General features: G+C 46.7%; 2 protein-coding genes across 2 annotated transcripts in view; one reads left to right on the forward strand and one right to left on the reverse strand.

The window, feature by feature from the left end:
• The first annotated feature begins 277 nt into the window (after positions 1–277).
• Positions 278–7769, forward strand: LOC127003773 (uncharacterized). Its single transcript, XM_050870791.1, has 6 exons — positions 278–628; positions 1393–1791; positions 3062–3189; positions 3881–4085; positions 5381–5566; positions 7582–7769. Exons 1-6 carry the CDS (start codon positions 520–522, stop codon positions 7731–7733), a joined length of 1179 nt encoding a protein of 392 aa, XP_050726748.1. The 5' UTR covers positions 278–519; the 3' UTR covers positions 7734–7769.
• A 5573-nt stretch (positions 7770–13342) lies between these two features.
• The window catches only part of LOC127003775 (uncharacterized), an 8828-nt gene continuing 5190 nt past the window's right edge, over positions 13343–16980 (reverse strand). Inside the window, exon 3 of the mRNA XM_050870794.1 lies at positions 13343–16069. Coding sequence (XP_050726751.1) covers positions 14000–16069 — 2070 coding nt within the window. The 3' untranslated portion in view covers positions 13343–13999. The remainder of the gene's footprint in view (positions 16070–16980) is intronic.

Genomic DNA, 16980 nt, shown 5'->3' on the forward strand with positions numbered 1-16980 from the left:
ATATTATGGACTAATATCCATTGTTAAATACTGTTAGGGAGTCTTGAGTGATAGTAAGGAAGGATGTTAGGTAAAACTATCTACGACTTTTTTTTTCTCCGTTAATAGCTCAGTAGTTTTCGGGCAATTATAGAGATGTGGAAAGCCGTAAAATCTATTTCGTCAAAGCTATTATGCAGTCTCGAGCGATGGCAAGGAGGCCAAGTATGCAGGGGTGTTAAAATCATGCATCATTGGCTGAATTCAGTAATACCATGAGTGGATCTTGAGCGAAGAGGAAAAAAATTAATATCATGTAATAGGACAGTGTATCAGCTTCCATCGATTTTACCAGGAAAGTCTTGAACGATTTTGAACGCAGTCATGCGATGGATTAGTGGCCGTTTCCATTATGGGTGAGTCTCTCTTGACCTTAGCCAAGTCATGTGCTAGGTAGGGCCGCTCTCGGTGACCCCTCCTCCTCCTCCTCCTCCCCCGGCTCCTACACACGCAGCCCGCACCACCGCTGGACCAAAATCGATGCTCCTCCTTTGGCAGCAGGGGAGGCGAGGCGCATGTGTGTCCCAGTGGCTTGACTTTCGCAGCAGAGGCAAGATGTCGGCGACGGCAGCTACCTTCGTCTGCTTTGGTAGGATACATATCAGTAACGTGGGCCCAATGCCTTCTCCCGCTGCGTCGCGTGTGTCTGTTGTGCCTGCGGGGGTGCTGGCCGAGCAAGGGCGGCGCGTGTGGGTTAGTGGGGCTCGCTTTGCCCTGGTCGATGAAGAAAACCTGGTGACCCGATAAATTTTCGTTCTGGAGATAATCTCGAGGCTCTTAATGAGCCAGTGAATATCCTAAAATTAAAATGTTTAGCAATTTTTTGGTCATGGCTTTTGAAATGTGCTTATATACTGCCGAAGACTTACTAACAGCAACTAATAACAGAAAAAAAAGACTGTGTAGGCGGATGGCTGTTATTAAAGCCTGCGCCCACCCCCTCACTGTAGCATTATACCACGTAGTATTTCCCACTCCTTTGTTCACCTCGCCAGAGTAGGAGTATACGAGACTCTGTGGCCTTAAGAAAGTCATGTTGCCTGGAAACAGAACTAGAGAGACTATGCAGGATAAGCCGCAATCAATATCACAATTTTTTGAGCTTGTTGGTGATCATGTTCTGCTGCGTAGGAAAACAAGTGAATAACATCCGCCCGAAAGATAGTTTAATGGAATATAAGAGTGTCTTCAAACTGTGTGAGAACCATGGGTGGAAAGATAAACGAAAATCAATACACATTTTTTTCGAGTTCATTGATATTCATGTACCTATTGTAATGAGTAAAACATGATGAAAATGATATGGAGGACTGCGTTTCTGTGTACTGACGGTTTCTTTCCGTGTGTCGACAGCTGTGGTGGCGGTGGCAGCAGGGCCCACGGATGTCCCCCCCGCCCTAACACGAAATCCGGCCAACACAGTCACGAACACCAACACCACCACCACACCAGACCTCACCCTCGAGTCCACCACACACGCACCCTCCTCACCAAAACCACAACCACAGCCAAACACCAAGAAGAGGGCGGGGGCAGGAACGTCGCCACAGCTCACAGACGAAGGAGCGGTCGACATCCAGCCTCGCAGCCACTCGCCTCCCGGGGGGATCGTCGGGGAGGCGGAGGTCGAGACGGAACCTCCCGCCGCGGCCGCGAAGAGTGGAGACGCCGCGGAGACAGGTGGGGAGGATGATGTCATTGGGGCTGTGGTGTACGAGGAGCTCCCCGTGCCCATGGCTAGGACAGGGACAGGTGAGTGAACCGGAAGTAATAAATTGATTGACCGGTTTATTGGTTGATTGGTTGCCTGAGTGAATGGTTGAAGTTTTAACCCGTCCGCTGCGACTGGCACGGATTTGGCTTTCACTGGTAGCCTAGTCAATATACTCCATGTCTTTCTCTACCTCTGTGGTGGATAGTGGTGTGTTTCCCATGTGGTATTGGTGTGCTGCATATCCCCTCCCAAGGTGCAGGACTTTACATTTCTCTTCATTGAATTGTAGCAGCCACTTTTTGTTCCATTCCTGTAGCTTGGTGAGGTCTAACTGTAGGAAATCCGTAAGTCAATGGGTTAAGGCTTGGTAGTATTTTTTTTTTTTTTTTTACATGTGCCAGGAAGTGTATACTCAGCTTTTAAACTTACATGCAAGCTTAACCCAGTGTTCAAGAGTAAGATTGATTGGTTGACTATGTGACTGGTTATTGTCAAAGCTGGGTAGTATTCATAGTTAATTTGGTGCCGTTTGTCTATTTATTTATTTGTTTATTTAATTATTTATGACATGTGCTAAAATGTGTATTCTGAGTTCTTAAGCCTATATTCTGGCATAACTGCATTTTAACATGTAGCTAAATAATTACTTACTCGTTGAAGTTTATGGTTGACTGGGTATTTGAGCTAGTGTTCCTACGATCCTATGATCTACTGTTATGAATACCAATGAGTGTTGTTAATCTGTTTTACTTAATTGCGTATATTTTCATCATATCCTACCTCAGACCGAATACATCTTCGTCATTAACTTAGCCTACATCATATATTTTCTTGTACGAATATACGCTCGTACTCAGAACCTTACAGATAAACAACCCAGTTTGCTACTTTGATCGTGTGTTATCATTTACGCGTGGTTGAGGTGTGTGTGTGTGTGTGTGTGTGTGTGTGTGTGTGTGTGTGTGTGTGTGTGTGTGTGTGTGTGTTAGCTGTGTTATGATTCAATCTCTTTCCAGTAGACTCTTCACCTCCCATCAGACCACGAACACCGGCAATACTTGAAGTCTAGATTTTCATTTATTCATTCATTCATTCATTCATTTATTTATTTATTTATTTATTTATTTATTCATTTATTTATTTATTTATTTATTTATTTATTTATTTATTTATTTTTTGTGTGTGTGTCGAGGCACAGTAATTTTCAGGACCATGCATGCGCGCCTTTTTTGATCGAGGGTATAGCAGCCATTGGTGTACTGTACATCCTTTTCCCTTGTTTGCTCTAATGTCTCTGCGTCCTTCCAGATGCGAGCGGGTACATGCGAGACGACGGCACCTACATCATCAACGACGACGAGGGGGTCAGCTGCGTGATGTTCTACTTCAAGGCGAAGATCAACATCTACTACCCCGACTCCAAGGGCGACTACTTGGTGAGGAGATGAGTAAAACAAACGTTATTTACACTCTAACTTGCGCTGTTATTTGTCACGATTTGAAAAGAGAGACTCTCGAAAAAAAAGTTTCAAGGTTAAGAATCTAAAACTACATACTCATCCGATATTGTAAACAAGAATGTCATCAAGATTTTTTAATGGAAACTGCATTAGGTGAAACAAAATTGAGTTTACATTACGCCTTTGAAAAGATGCTAACGCTAGAAAAAAAATAGAAAAGATAAAAATTGCCTCGGAAAAACATATCGCGATGCCAGAAATCTAATTAAACTTGCAATGAAAAAAAAAAAGGCTGCGTTATATGAAAAATATCCTGCATTTGTACTTTATCTTTCAAATGTTTGATACAGATGATGAAAATAAGCACAGCGCACCTCTCAGAACAGTGATTTGATTATGGAAGTATGAAGTGCCGCCCCCTCCTCCATATTACTTGGCTTCCCCTCCCCATGCACCCTCGCACACACACACACACACGCACACACACACACACACACACACACACACACACACACACACACACACACACACACACACAGTAACCCCCCCCCCCCCCCCCGCTACACACACAAACATTTTACACTGCACTTTACAAAAATAAAAAATAGAGGGCTATATGGACCCACACAGAAGCTGCCAGTATATCCGCCTTCCATCCCTCCGTCAGAACACCAAAGTTTCTCCGCCGGACGGGGCCGACCCAAGTGGCATCTGCGACAGGGCGGGGAAGACGTCTGAGATCAGCGTCTCCTGGTCCTCCTTCATCCTCTCCCTCGGCTTCGGAATGGACGACATCAATGACACCTGGTTCGTCTCAAAATTCAACCTCACCTACAACCTCAACGACGAAAAGTTCCCCAACGCTGCCCCGGGTAAGTAAGGGGGCGGGAAGGCGTTTTTTTTTATGATATAAGAGACAGTTTAAGTGGATGTTAAGTTTTGTGTATATAAGAAAATACTAACAAAACGAGAATGCCTGTATATCTGTTTGTATATCTGTCTGTCTGTCTAGCTATCTATCTGTATCTGTCTATTTATCTATCTAGAATAAGCCTAAGTGATCACCTGTTCATAGGGGTTAACACACACACACACACACGTTGTTAGGTCGCCACTTTAAGGAGACAAGCTTTTCTGTGTTTCCTCCACCACGACCGCCGCTGCTTGCACCTGCCTCAGCGCACCTTTAGTTTCCCGGTGTTGGTCGTGGGGACGGACACTGACAAATGACGTGCTATTTTTAATGATGTTATAGAGGAGAGGCAGTAGCAACAACAGCGACAAGAACTGCAGCAGCAACAACAACAACAACGAAAGCAAAAACAAAAACAACAACTACTACTACTACTACTACTACTACTACTACTATACTACTACTCCTTTGCTACTTCTTATTCTACTACTACTACTACCACTACTTCTACTACTTTTACTATTACTACTACTACTACTACTACTACTACTACTACTACTACTACTACTACTATATCTACTACCACTACTCCTACTACAAGCTTGCGGCACGTATCTCAGTTGCAGGCAGTTAGAGATCACTAGATGCTCGTCTTGCTTCACTAACGATGCCATCAGGGAGCGGAACGTCCTCTCAGCAGCAGCTGGGCGAAACTCCGCAAATCTAAGCGTGAATGAACTGGGACGGAGCCGTGGTGTGGTTGTATGTGTGTGTGTGTGTATGTGTGTGTGTGTGTATGTGTGTGTGTGTGTGTGTGTGTGTGTGTGTATGTGTGTGTGTGTGTATGTGTGTGTGTGTGTGTGTGTGTGTGTGTGTGTGTGTGTGTGTATTTATATATGTGCCTAACCTGTTTTCTGAGTCTGTCTGTCTGTCTCTCCTTCCGTCCCCACCTCTCTCTCTTTCTTTCTTTTTCTTTTTCTCTTTCTCTCTTTTTCTCTTTTTTTCTCTCTTTTTCTCTTTCACTCTCTCTCTCTCTCTCTCTCTCTCTCTCTCTCTCTCTCTCTCTCTCTCTCTCTCTCTCTCTCTCTCTCTCTCTCTCTCTCTCTCTCTCTCTCTCTCTCCCTCGCACACACACACTACCCCACCCCCCACACACTACCCCCCACCCACACTACCCCCCCCCCCCCCACCTACACACAGAAATACAAACACAAAAACAAAACCTAAATAATCAAGCAGTATGTGTTTGTACAGGTATCGGGCAGGTGTCTGTGGTGAGCAAGCCAGGCCGCAAGTACTGGCAGACAAGCAACGCTCGCTCCTTCCGCTGCCTGCTGGTGCACGACGTGAGGCTGACCGACGCCTCCAACCACACCGCGATCCTCCACTTCGACGAGGTGCGCGTGCAGGCCTTCAACCGCGAGCCCACCTTCAGGACGCGTGAGTGCTGGTTTTGGTTGTCTTGAACTGTGTCGGGTAGATGATGGGAATAAAGGGGCTATTACACTGGGCTAATTTTTCGTGGATCTTCAGTCAAACCACGATTTCCGCTAGCGTGGTTCTCATTTGTTTCGTGTTATTGCTGCTGATGATGATGGTGAGTAATACCGTCGTCCTTCGGTGAAATCTATCGTAGCTTTGGAAGATCGTGGACACGTCAGAAAACCACGGAAATATGAGAACCACGCCAGCGGAAATCGTGGTTTGACTGAAGATCCACGGAAAATTTGCCCAGTGTAATAGCCCCTTAAGTGAAGGAAAAGAAGAGGTTTGGAAGGATCATTACAAGCCCTCACCTTTAAGCTCATCATCAGGACGCGTGTTTGTTTGTCTTCTGAGATGTTTTGAGGTGTAGTGCAGTATAAGTAAGGGGGATAAGTATAAGTATGGAGGTTAAGTAAGGGATAACTAGGGGGGTGGGAAAGATCATTGCAAACCCCAAACCTCCCCCACCCCCACCCCCCACCCCCGTTCAGCACGCAAGAGTGTTAGGCTTTTGGGATGTTTTGAAGTGGAAGTGGGGGTGATGGGGGTTGGTAAAGGGGAAAAGTACAGGTATAAGCAAGGGGGATAAGGAAATAATAAATAAGGGGTTGGGAAAGATTACTACAACCCCTCAACCTCGAGCCCATCTTCGGACGCATGAATATTTGGGTTTTGAGGTGGAGGTGGGGGTGATGGGGGTTACTAAAGGGGATAAGTATAAGGAAGGGGGATAAGGAAATGATAAAGAAGGGGTAGGGAAAGATTACTACAGCCCCTCAACCTCGACCCCATCTTCGGACGCATGAATATTTGGGTTGTGAGGTGGAGGTGGGGGTGATGGGGGTTACTAAAGGGGATAAGTATAAGGAAGGGGGATAAGGAAGTGATAAGGAAGGGGCTGGGAAAGATTACTACAGCCCCTCAACCTCGACCCCATCTTCGGACGCATGAATATTTGGGTTTTGAGGTGGAGGTGGGGGTGATGGGGGTTACTAAAGGGGATAAGTATAAGGAAGGGGGATAAGGAAATGATAAAGAAGGGGTTGGGAAAGATTACTACAACCCCTCAACCTCGACCCCATCTTCGGACGCATGAATGTTTTGGTTTTGAGGTGGAGGTGGGGGTGATGGGGTTACTAAAGGGGATAAGTATAAGGAAGGGGGATAAGGAAATGATAAGGAAGGGGTTGGGAAAGATCATTACGACCCCTTAACTTTAATTAAGCCCATCTACGGACGCGTGAATATTTGGGTTGTTGTTCTTTTCTTTCTCTCTTTACTGTGTGGCTGAGTTCGACTGGCTTGAGGACAAGAGACAATCAAGGTAAAGAATGGGATAGGGTATTTTAAGCCTTCAACTGCAGGGCCCCCACGAGAATGAGTAGGTTGTATTTTTTTTTTATTATTTGAGTATTCTTTCTCTGTTCTGTGTGGCCGAGTTGTGGAAGATTGGATACGAGGGAAAAACTATAGAAAGACAAGAAAAAGGACGCTAAACGCCTTCAGCCATGAGACCACCATTTGGATGCATGAACATGTTACTTTTTTGTATAAGCTTCTCTGTTCTGTGCTGTGGCGGGTGGTAGAGCTGTTTGGGTGGAGGGGAAGGAAATGACAAGGGGAAGTACACAGCAAGCCTTCAACCACGAGTCCACCATCAGAACGCCGAAGTAGTTTTGTGTTGTCTAGGTAATATTCTAATTTTCTTGACTATGATATGTGGGTGAGGACTAACCCGGTAGCAGCGACGGGCCAAATTAGTGGCTTTAACGTGTACCAGCAACGGGCCAAATTTGTGCCATGATATAAACCCCCCAAAATAGATGTATAAACTGATCACAAATGCGTTGATTATTATGAAATGGTTTGCGTGAGTGATGATTTTTTTCTCATTAATTCGCTTAGAGGAGCCTTTAAGAAACATGATCCCCGCAGCTACCGGGTTAAGAAGCCCTTCCTTCCTCTTCCAGCCAAACACTGCAAACACCGCGTGCACCGGGACGAGATGGTGCCGGTGACCGTGGGCGGGGTGCTGGCGGGCTCTACGCTGCTCACCATCCTGGGCTACGGCATCTTCAGGTACTTCAAGATCAAAAAGGTGCAGTACGACATCATGGAGTAACGCGTCCCCGCCCCGCCCTCGCTCCCCCGACGTCCCTTCTCTCCGTCAGATCGACCCGCCATCACCCCCACTGCCCCCTCGGTACTTGATTCTTCGTAGCCTGGGCCCGTGAACCCCTTTGTCGTGCAGCCTGATGATGATGATGATGATGGTGACAACGTTCCTGCGCGATGATCAGCACCAAGATGGCCTCCGCTGACTTGAGAGAGGCGCGCTCACCTACACGTCAATTAAGAAAATTCCCTCACGTTCTTCGTCTTTGCCCGCACCTGCACGTATTTGAATTGTCCACGCGGAGGTCTATTGGTCTGTCACAAGCAAGAGAACTACTGTATAAGTTGGATGAGGAAACGTTTATAAGATCGCTGGTTCTGCTAATCATGCTACTAGTAGGAGGTGCCTCTGTAATGTCTCTGGGCCGGAAAACACTCTGCCGGAGGTGCGAAGGGGACTGGGAGGGGCCGAGTGGGAAATGTTCTCAGTGGACCTCAAAATCAGAATGTGTTAGTAAGTAATGTTTTGAAGAATATTTTACGCTTTTGTCCGAAATTTGTAGTGACTTAATTTGTTGTCGCTGTATCTTTGAACATTCCCTCCACATCCAGCTCCTTCCACCCTCAGAGCCCCAATGACTCCACGTCCGCCGTCGCAGCAGAGGCCAAACTTTCCTTCCGTAACCACTTGAACAGAAAACAAGACCCTCACCAGACGAACTCGCTTGTACCTGCGCCATAGAGAGGCTGAAGTAGCTGAAAACTGAAGCTTCGGGGATCTGTTCGGCACGAGGCAGGGGCTGAATAACTGTAGTGCTTCGCCCCCAGACAACACGTAGACACATAGCAGAGACCCCACCGGTATAAAGAATCATTAGGCATCGCAGTTGCCGCCTTAGCCTCATTTAGCTCTCAGTTGCCATATACTCGAGCTCAGTAACTTTGCTTCATTCCATTACACTGAACCGATAAACGTCGTGCCTGAATCTCAGCTTCCGTAGTAGACAGAAAATAGTTCGAAGCACGTGAGTGAAGCGCGAGACACCAGTCGACTCCAGCGTGAAGCAGTCTGTCACAGGCCGTTGCTTGCTGGAGGTTTGAGTTAAAAAAAAAATGAGCGAGCCTTTTTTATGCTGCGTGGAGAAATGGACCATAGCAATAATAGAACAGAAACGGAGGGTGTTATCGTACAGAGTTGTAGCTTAAAAAAGAAGGAATGTATAGCAATAATGTAACTAACTAGTGCTACCCTACTACTTCTACTTCTACTACTACTACCTATTCCAGGAACTCAGATCATGAAAGTGCATTACACTAGTTAAATTTTCAATAGGGATTATTGCGGATTACGATAGTTGCGGAAATTGAGGGATTGTTGGGATTATCCTTATGAAAAGAAGAGAATCTAATATGTAATCAGCATACTTAGGTACAGCGTTATGTAGTGCAGAGTATTGTCTCGCCCTCAGGAGGTTGTAACGCATGTTGTGCTTGTAGTTTACGTATATATGATACTTCCTACGGTTATATTTTGCAAGGCTAAGACACGCTTGCAAGAGTTGGCATATCTGCAAGAGAGCCAAGCATGTCATCACGCGGAGCCCTTCGTGCGCGTCAGGGGAGCAGCGCCTCGCCCCGGATGGAGAGAAGCCTCGGCAGGACCACTCAGTGTTTCAGGCGCATCCGTCACACCCTCCTCCGAGCACGGCGACGCCCATGACAATGCTTTTGGGTTTGCACCGTGTTATTTAAAAGATTTCCCGTTGAACATATCAGCATAAAAGTTTACCGCACCCCAATGAATACTGCTGCAGCGGGCTCCCCCCCACCCTGCTGGAGGGGGCGTGAGTGAGCGTCGTCGTCTCGAGAAGGAGCGAGTGAGGGCGTCTGTGTCGGTTCCCCTCCCGGCCCGTGAGGCAGCGAGGCAGCCACTCCGAGACTGCCGTGTATCAACGACTACTAAAGGCTGCCGGCGACCAGTTGTTGTAAAATTTATTAACAAGAATACGTTTAAGAAACAGAGATATCAGTAATGGTCCAGTGGTTACAGTGCGTCGGTCGATCAAAGGCAAAAGGCCGTCATCTGATTTGTGGACGTTTGGTAGTTTGTTCATCCTTGAGAGCTGTCTTCTAATGTGTTCTACGTATGTATGAGTTCTGTGTACGTATACAAATGCACCTCATAACGTGAAGGCAGACGTCCTTTGCCTTGAGTCGTGCGTCTGTGATCTTAATTCACGCGACCACCTTTTTCTCCACCTTCCCTTTAGCATTCAAAAATGTTATTGTAAAGTGATATACATACACTAAGGAAACATCACAAAGTTTCCCCACCCTCATATAATTAAACATATCTCAAAGCTGTTTATGGAGGTGGGGAATAAATGGACTAAGCCGTGGACGATATAAACTCGTACTAGATTTTTTCTGCCGATGGCGTGGAGTTGTCTTGAGGCGACGACGACACTGTGGCCGCCGGAACATTGATTGTCTTCAGTGACGTTTTCCCGCCCCTGGTGACCAATAGTCCTGAGTAAAGGGCCGACTGTTGTGATGTAGATGTGAAACTTTTATTGTTACGTATTTGCGATAACTTACAAGGGTAGTGTACCAATATCACGTTGTGCTGTGTTGGCCATTGTTGCCACTGAGAGCTCCTTCCAGCCACGAGCAAAACGCCTCCTCCCTTCCTCCACATCCTGCCCTACCCTGCCCTGCTATGCACCGTGTCAGCCCACACTTCAAGGCAAACCCTGACCACACCCTAACCTGACCACTCCCTAACCTGACCACAGCCTGAGCACAGTCTCTGTTCAGTAGCTCACTCTTCCTTATCCACTTCCAACATTCGTTCCTTCCGCACTGGCCCATCAGTTTCCAGAATACATTAATTTTATGTTCGTTATATGCCTCCACCCTATTACAGCTTTAGTTTCATCAATAGTTTTTCTTTTTTTGTATATTTTGCTGATGGCATTTCATTATTTTACTCTTCTTTTTCTCTCTTAGATTTATCGGTGCTGCATTTGACTTTCTCTTCCATGCACTCCTCAATGATCACGTCGCCTTATGCCTTAGATCCGTAGCCATTCCCCTTCTACGACCATCACCTTCCCCCCTTGCCTTCCCCTCCTCCCTAACACCCTGCACATCCCCTTCAACATATCCCTAAGAACACATTCCTCAGTCCCAAAGAATTGCTGTGTCTGGCTGGAGCTGTACCGAGTCTTCCATGAGGTGCCACGTGACCTTGTGATAAACCCTTACCCCCCAGCGCCCCGGCGGGCGTGGGGGCGCGGGTCATGGGCAGCGCGCCGCCCCCCTCCCCCCCCCGACCCCGGACCGACGCCGCCGTTTATGTGCATCACTCCACAGGCACAGAGTATCGCAGGCCCCCAAGGTCCTGCCAACGCTTCCCTTTTCTCGTAATTTTGAGTAACTAGTATTGAAAAGGAGTAGATTATATTTTAATAGTTGTGAAGAGACACATGCCAGGTGGAGTGGTGCCCGTGGTGGTCCCCGTAGGCCGCCTACCATTGAGGCTGGCTGAGCGTCGGGCGGGTCGGCGGTGATGGAGGCGGCGGCGGCGCTGCCCTGCCCCGCAGCGGATCAATCAAGTGTTGTTAGTGATCCAAAATGATAGTTGTTCATTTTCTACACTTGTAAGCATTCCTCTGAACTTTTCATTAATTATTTTCCAGAATACGTAGGAGTATTCTCATGCATATCAGTTACAAGATGAAGCTGCATCCAAGGCTGTTGTTTCATGTTTTTGTGTGGCCCTGACTTGTGTTATGGCTCCCATCACGCTGTTGTATGTTACATGTAAGGTTAGGTGAATAACCCTGCAAGGCTTCTGTGCGGCCTGGGGTCACTGGGCAATGGCGGGCCTCGTGTCTCCAAAGCTCTGCCTCGTGGGGCGGCGCGTGGCCCGTCACCTCAGCTGACCCTGCGTCTCTCACTTCACCAAACGTGCAAATCCATATGATGTACTAAAACAATACCATGTCAGAACACACTGACAGGTCCATCGCCTACCGAGACGAATGAAACAGCTTCCATGTTCAACAGGCTCGGCTTCACCTGCTCCTCAGGTCTGGCCGCCTCGTTCACGTGGAAGTTTTAACCAACAACAATACATTTGCCGAGTTTTCCTTAATTTTGTCTAGATATTTATTTGGTGTAATCATCGCAATAAATAGTGGTAAAAAAAGGTACTTTCACTTCATATCTATGGATAACTGGCATGTCTAGGGAGTAAAGTCCTGTCGAAATACAGCGCTGGAGTTTTTTTTCTGCAAACACAGCAAAAATTTTAAATAAATAATATGATAGAAATAATAACATGCACATATAGGCATTCCTTATATAAAAAAAGGAAAATATTGACACCGGTTAGAAAAAAAATCAGCATAAAATAAGTAGTTACTCCAACAATTTCACGTTTTCTCGGATGGTTTTGTTTCATTCCGATCGAGGGAGCAACTGCAGTGGCATCGAAGCCTTATACATTATGTGGGTCCTCAATCATTCTGTTATACCGGGACGCGTAGACCATTTCATAAGCCATTATCACAATATTACTACAACAAAAGTAAAAACACGAACAAGAACAAACAATAACAACTAAAAACAACAAATATTGGTTTCGAAACGTCTCATTAGCAGCTTCATGTCCCGATCATGTGGCAACACTGCCCCGAACGCTCGAGGGCCTCAGAGAAGGGCCGCCAGGGTGAAGGGGGTGGCACAGCGTACAGACGAATACACAGACTTGTCGCGGGTCAACGATGTCAGTAAGTTGTGTGAATAGTGAACGAATTTACACGAAATATAGACATCATGAGTAAACGATGTCAATAGATTGTGTGAATAGTGAACGACTCGACACGAAACGACGGTCATCAGTGGAGCCAACTATGGAGGCAAGGGACCCACATGAAGTCTTGGAATAGCAGGAGGCCCACCAAGGCCGTTCAAGCTATCTCCCCTTCGTCCAAGCTACCCCAACACCCTTACGTAAGTACTCCACTTTATAAGACGCTAATCCAGTGTGTCCGTGGGTGTTTATCATTGCTTCCTGATGCATTAATTAACCCTTCCCTCGCCTGTCTGTGGTTGCCTGACCTTGACCACGGACGTGACAGGGGGAGAAGAGTATTGAAGTTTTTAAGGCAACAACTATTTCCTCGGAGACTTGCTAGACAAAGCATTCCACGCCATTCCTTCTGCTCTGATCATTACGGGAAAAAATGGTATAGCCAACAAGGGAAAGACGTCGTAATTAAATGATAATTAAGCTGTTTGGTGGTGTCAAGAGAGCCATTCAGACAAACAAACAACCCCTGACCCCTGATATATATATAGAAGTTTTTCCTTCCCCCCCTTTCCCCAGATAAACTTCATATTCAATAATTTAGTCGTTTCGTCACAGATTAATTATATTTATTTGGCAATTGCTCAGAATTCTAAGAAGCACGATTAATAGATTGGAGAATAAAAGAACCCTTTTGAAAATTGTAAGCTTGGAGTGGTCGGCGGCAGCCCCTCCTTCAGTAAGGGAGGTTACAAAAATATTTTTACCCGTTTTTAGTGACCTAAAAGCGTGCTCTTACCTGCTCTGCTTCAGGGACGCTAAGAGAAGTGGCAGGTGAGTACATATATATGGCTTTAGCCTCTACGGGGATCCACCTCGACCTCCCGAAGTTGTATTGACGGTTGGGTTTTATTGTTTCTTGTTCTCAACGATTGGTCTACTTATTTTATTTTTACATGAATTATTTATATACATTATTTTTTTATTTTGAATGTATAAAAAAATAATTAGGAGGGAAACTGAAACTCATGGTACTTTGCAAAATCAATAGATTCACACACACACATCATGGACAACTCATGAACTTAAATTCCTAAAGAGGATGAACAAAAGGGAAGTTCATCAAATAAATTATGTCGACTAAGTGCAGCATTGAGCATAAACTTCATATGGTGACCTATGAAACTAAAGACAAAGATAACGGATTTCAAAGCAGAGGAAGAGACTCATTGAACCCTTTCCTACTTTTCTTTGGGAATGCGAGGTGCAGCAACTGAGGCCCAGTATAATAAACAGCTTAGCCAGAACAGTTCATGTATACTTGTTACGCTTTTGAACCTCGAGGACGGCCTCCCTTCCTAGGCTACACTCAAGAGGTAGAATTCCTGTGAGGGTTGCAATTTAGATGTAAAGATCCGTCTAAAATCTTTGCCAGCATTTCTTCGGTCAACTCGCTCCTACCCAAAGATGTAACTCCAATAGATCAGGTTAAAAATGATGAAAAGGATGCATATGGAGTACCTGGCAATATTAATGTAGCCTGCGGTAGTGGTGTTGATCATCTTGTAAGACCTGAGGATCGGCGTCGGAGTGCTGGGGGCCGAGGCGAAAGGCTTTACTTTAGTCACGGACGAGTCTTCGGCCGCTCCGCTAATTTTGTCCCCAAGAGTATTGTCAATGATTGTGTGGAAAATGATTATCAAGAAACTCATGACGATGCAGAAGAGAAGCCAGAGGTCCACCATTTTGAAGTAGGATGTCTTTGGCAGGGAGGCAGACACTTGTGTGAAGAGCGTCGCCATGACGAGGAGCGCCGTGAGTGTTGTCATCACCCGGACCTCGAAGATATGAGGACGGAAGAAGAGGCTGACGTAGCAGATGATCAGGAGGATGAGGGAGGGAGTGTAAATGTTGAGGATGGCGTAACCGGCGCGCCGCTGCAGAGGAATGCGTACCTTGGCCTCGCTAAACTCCCCTTTGTTGTCATAGAGCAGCGTGGGTTGCCCCAAGCGGTACTCTAGCAGGAGTGTGCTCCCGACGTACACAGCATTGGTGGCATTTTGGTTGAAAGCGAGGTAGTTCCTGGAGGCTGCAAGCATTCGTAGGTGCATATCACAGTGCTGAGAGTCGAACGGGTATAGCGTCAGGTCAAAGTCACACACGAATATTGTGTTATACTTCCTGGATAACACGAGTTGGTTGTCCTCGCCAGGATAGAGAATCACCTCCCCGGGGGCGCCTCCGTCTCTCATTTTGGAGTAACGAAGCTGCTGCAGGTGGAGGGAGGTTTCCATGTCCACCACAGTGTGTTCGTGGGTGCCAGTATTGATGAAGCCGACAATGGGCGTCCAGAGAGTAACCATGCTGCTGTGCGTCACCTTGTTGAGGCTGTCGTTGGTCTTCAGATTGAGGAAGGTGAGGCGGTTGTCGTACCAGAGCATCTTCAGCTCGTAGGTCAGCTGCATCGTCATCTTAGTCGTCTCGATGGATGCTGTTTCTATGGTAATGTGGAGAGCGACGGGCAGACTGGTGGACTCGGCTATACTGTTTGGTCTTGGGGGAAGGTCTAGTTTATAGTTCGCCGGCTTGGTGATGAGGTCGCAGTCCTCTTCGTCACTGTGGTCCTGACAGTCGTATTTTAGGTCGCAGCGGTTCTCAAGAGGGATGCAAGTGGCGTCGTTACAAGTGTAGCTGCCGTCCTCACAAGGGGTCAAGGCCAGCACGCGTGAGCCACCCATCTGATTGCAAACCTTAAGTTTCGCCTCAAGGTGCCAGAGACGGCGGCCCATCGGCATGCCCATTGGTGCGTTGGGATCCAGCCTGGCCAGCGTCTTATTTTTCACCACGTTGACCCATAGCCATTCGTCTCCTTCTTTCCTTATGTGGTATTCGCCGTAGCCCTTGAAGAGGAGGCCTCCTATCTCCTCCTGGTAGGCGATGAAGTTGATGTTGCGGAGTTCCAACTCACACGTGCCGAGAAACGAAAAGATTTGCAGCTGTTTGAACTCGCAGATCGAGCACCTGATGTTCGTAACGCAGTCGATATCTGCCACACCGATCGGCTCAATTTTAGCGCAGTTCTCATAAAATATTCCGTTCGGTTCTCCATCTTTCCAGCCGATATGAGGTGCTAGAGCTTTGTCATAATGGGTAACCCATTTACCTTCTTCTTCAATGTCGATGAGAGAGGTCCAGAAATTATCCCTGCAGATAACAGGTTCGTCCGGCCAGGTCTTGGCAGAGAGGTTGAACCAGAAATAGACTTCATCCATTGTCTTGGGTAGGGGCAGGTGTGTGCCTAACGCCTCGCAGATGTAGAACGCAAACTGTCTTGGTCTGTCCGGGAACCAGAAGTAGACGGTGTCGCGGGTGTTGTTGCAGAAATGTGAGAGAGGAACGTGGTACTCGGTGATGTTGGAAAGCCACCAACCGACCTCCCACGAGACGTAGTTGCCCTGAAGGTCCGCCCTGCACGACGCCATCTCCTGCACAGTGTCCTGCTGCAGCGGGTAGTCCCACACGTTCACCTGCAGGATAAATCACTCACTTTACCTTGCTTGTTAGGTCCTTACCAGGGAGTACAATTATGTGTGTCTGTATAGCTTTGTACATATGTAGCTAGCTGTTGGTCAATATACACTTGAATGATCTGCAGTTTGTATCTTTCATTTAAATTTAAATGTAACCGATGCCACGCACTCATTGTTGATAGCACTGCAGGGGAGAGGGACTGTCTTCGTCAGGCTACTACTAATAGGCCCTTATCGTATTTTTTTACAGTTCAGGAGGCCGCTCTAGGGCACAAAAAAGTTAAACAAGCTCGCTATAGCGCCGCTCCCGCAAAATGAGTTAAGCAAAATTAGTCGAAAGTGAGGATCATATTCTGTTTAGAGAGGTGTCTTGATACTCCCCTTTTGAAAGCGTTCAAGTCGTAGGCAGGAGGAAATACAGACTAAGGAAGTCTGTTCCAGAGATTATCAGCAAAACAGATGAAAGAATGAAGATGATGGATTTTGAGTTAAGGACAGACCGATAATGTTTAGTGCAGAAGAAGGGGACAGCTTGATATTATCTAAAAATATGGGATAGGTGTTTGGAAGACTGCCGAATTAACCCCTAGGATGCGGATTTCCTACAAGAAGACATCACCAAGCGACAGGAGTGGAACAAAAAGTGGCTGCTCCAATTTAGTGAAGAAAATGTGGTCACGCATCTTGGGAAGGGAAATCCAACATATCAATACCACATGGGAAACACTCCACTACCCACCACAGAGGGACAGAAAGACCTGGGAGCATAAGTTACCAGGCTACCAGTGACGGCGTAATCCGTGCCAATCGCAGCGGACGGGTTAACAAGTGGAGAAATGTAGTTTTTTGAAGCATTGAAGGACACCAAGCTCCCCTCTCTGCTAGCGCGGCCCTTGGTAGGATGTAAA

The sequence above is a fragment of the Eriocheir sinensis genome, chromosome 26 (genome assembly GCF_024679095.1).
Source record: "Eriocheir sinensis breed Jianghai 21 chromosome 26, ASM2467909v1, whole genome shotgun sequence".
NCBI classification, from domain to species: Eukaryota; Metazoa; Arthropoda; class Malacostraca; order Decapoda; family Varunidae; genus Eriocheir; species Eriocheir sinensis.